The sequence below is a fragment of the Geospiza fortis genome, unplaced genomic scaffold (genome assembly GCF_000277835.1).
Source record: "Geospiza fortis unplaced genomic scaffold, GeoFor_1.0 scaffold318, whole genome shotgun sequence".
Lineage (NCBI taxonomy): Eukaryota > Metazoa > Chordata > Aves > Passeriformes > Thraupidae > Geospiza > Geospiza fortis.
In genome coordinates, this window is record NW_005054371.1 from 3,088,436 (window position 1) to 3,089,488 (window position 1,053).

General features: G+C 66.0%; 1 protein-coding gene across 1 annotated transcript in view; it reads left to right on the forward strand.

Annotated features, from left to right (window-relative positions):
* The first annotated feature begins 6 nt into the window (after positions 1–6).
* CHST2 (carbohydrate sulfotransferase 2) overlaps positions 7–1,053 on the forward strand; it is an 8,491-nt gene continuing 7,444 nt past the window's right edge. Inside the window, exon 1 of the mRNA XM_014308501.2 lies at positions 7–1,053. Coding sequence (XP_014163976.1) covers positions 156–1,053 — 898 coding nt within the window. The 5' untranslated portion in view covers positions 7–155.

Here is a 1,053-nt window from a genome sequence, read left to right on the forward strand (position 1 = left end):
TCTATGTCTTCACCACCTGGCGCTCGGGCTCGTCCTTCTTCGGGGAGCTCTTCAACCAGAACCCCGAGGTCTTTTTCCTCTACGAGCCGGTGTGGCACGTCTGGCAGAAGCTGTACCCCGGTGACGCCGTCTCGCTGCAAGGGGCGGCCCGCGACATGCTGAGCTCCCTGTACCGATGCGACCTCTCCGTCTTCCAGCTCTACAGCACGGCGGGCGCCGGCAAGAACCTCACCACGCTCGGCATCTTCGGGGCGGCCACCAACAAGGTCATCTGCTCCTCGCCCCTCTGCCCGGCCTATCGCAAGGAGGTGGTGGGGATGGTGGACGACCGGGTGTGCAAAAAGTGTCCCCCGCAGCGCCTCAGCCGCTTCCAGGAGGAATGCCACAAGTACCACACGCTGGTCATCAAGGGCGTCCGTGTCTTTGACCTGGCCGTCCTGGCCCCGCTCATGCGGGACCCGACCCTGGACCTCAAAGTCATCCATCTGGTGCGGGACCCCCGGGCCGTCGCCAGCTCCCGCATCAAGTCCCGGCACGGCCTCATCCGGGAGAGCCTGCAGGTGGTGCGGAGCCGGGACCCCCACATCCACCGCATGCCCTTCCTCGATGCTGGCCACAAGCTGGGCGGGAAGAAGGAGGGGGGGGGCGGCTCGGACTACCATGCCCTGGGTGCCATGGAGGTCATCTGCAGCAGCATGGCCAAGACCCTGCAGACTGCTCTGCACCCCCCTGACTGGCTCCAGGGCAATTACATGGCCGTGCGCTACGAGGACCTGGTGGTGGAGCCCATCAAGACCCTGCGGCAGGTGTACGGCTTTGTGAACCTGGCGGTCAGCCCGGAGATGGAGAAGTTCGCCCTCAACATGACCAGCGGCCCCGGCTACTCCTCCAAGCCGTGCGTGGTGTCGGCCAGGAACGCCACCCAGGCGCTGAGTGCCTGGAGGACCGCGCTCAGCTACCAGCAGATCAAGCAGGTGGAGGAGTACTGCCAGCAGCCCATGGCCCTGCTGGGCTACGAGCGGGTGGGCAGCCCCGAGGAGGGGAAGGACCTCA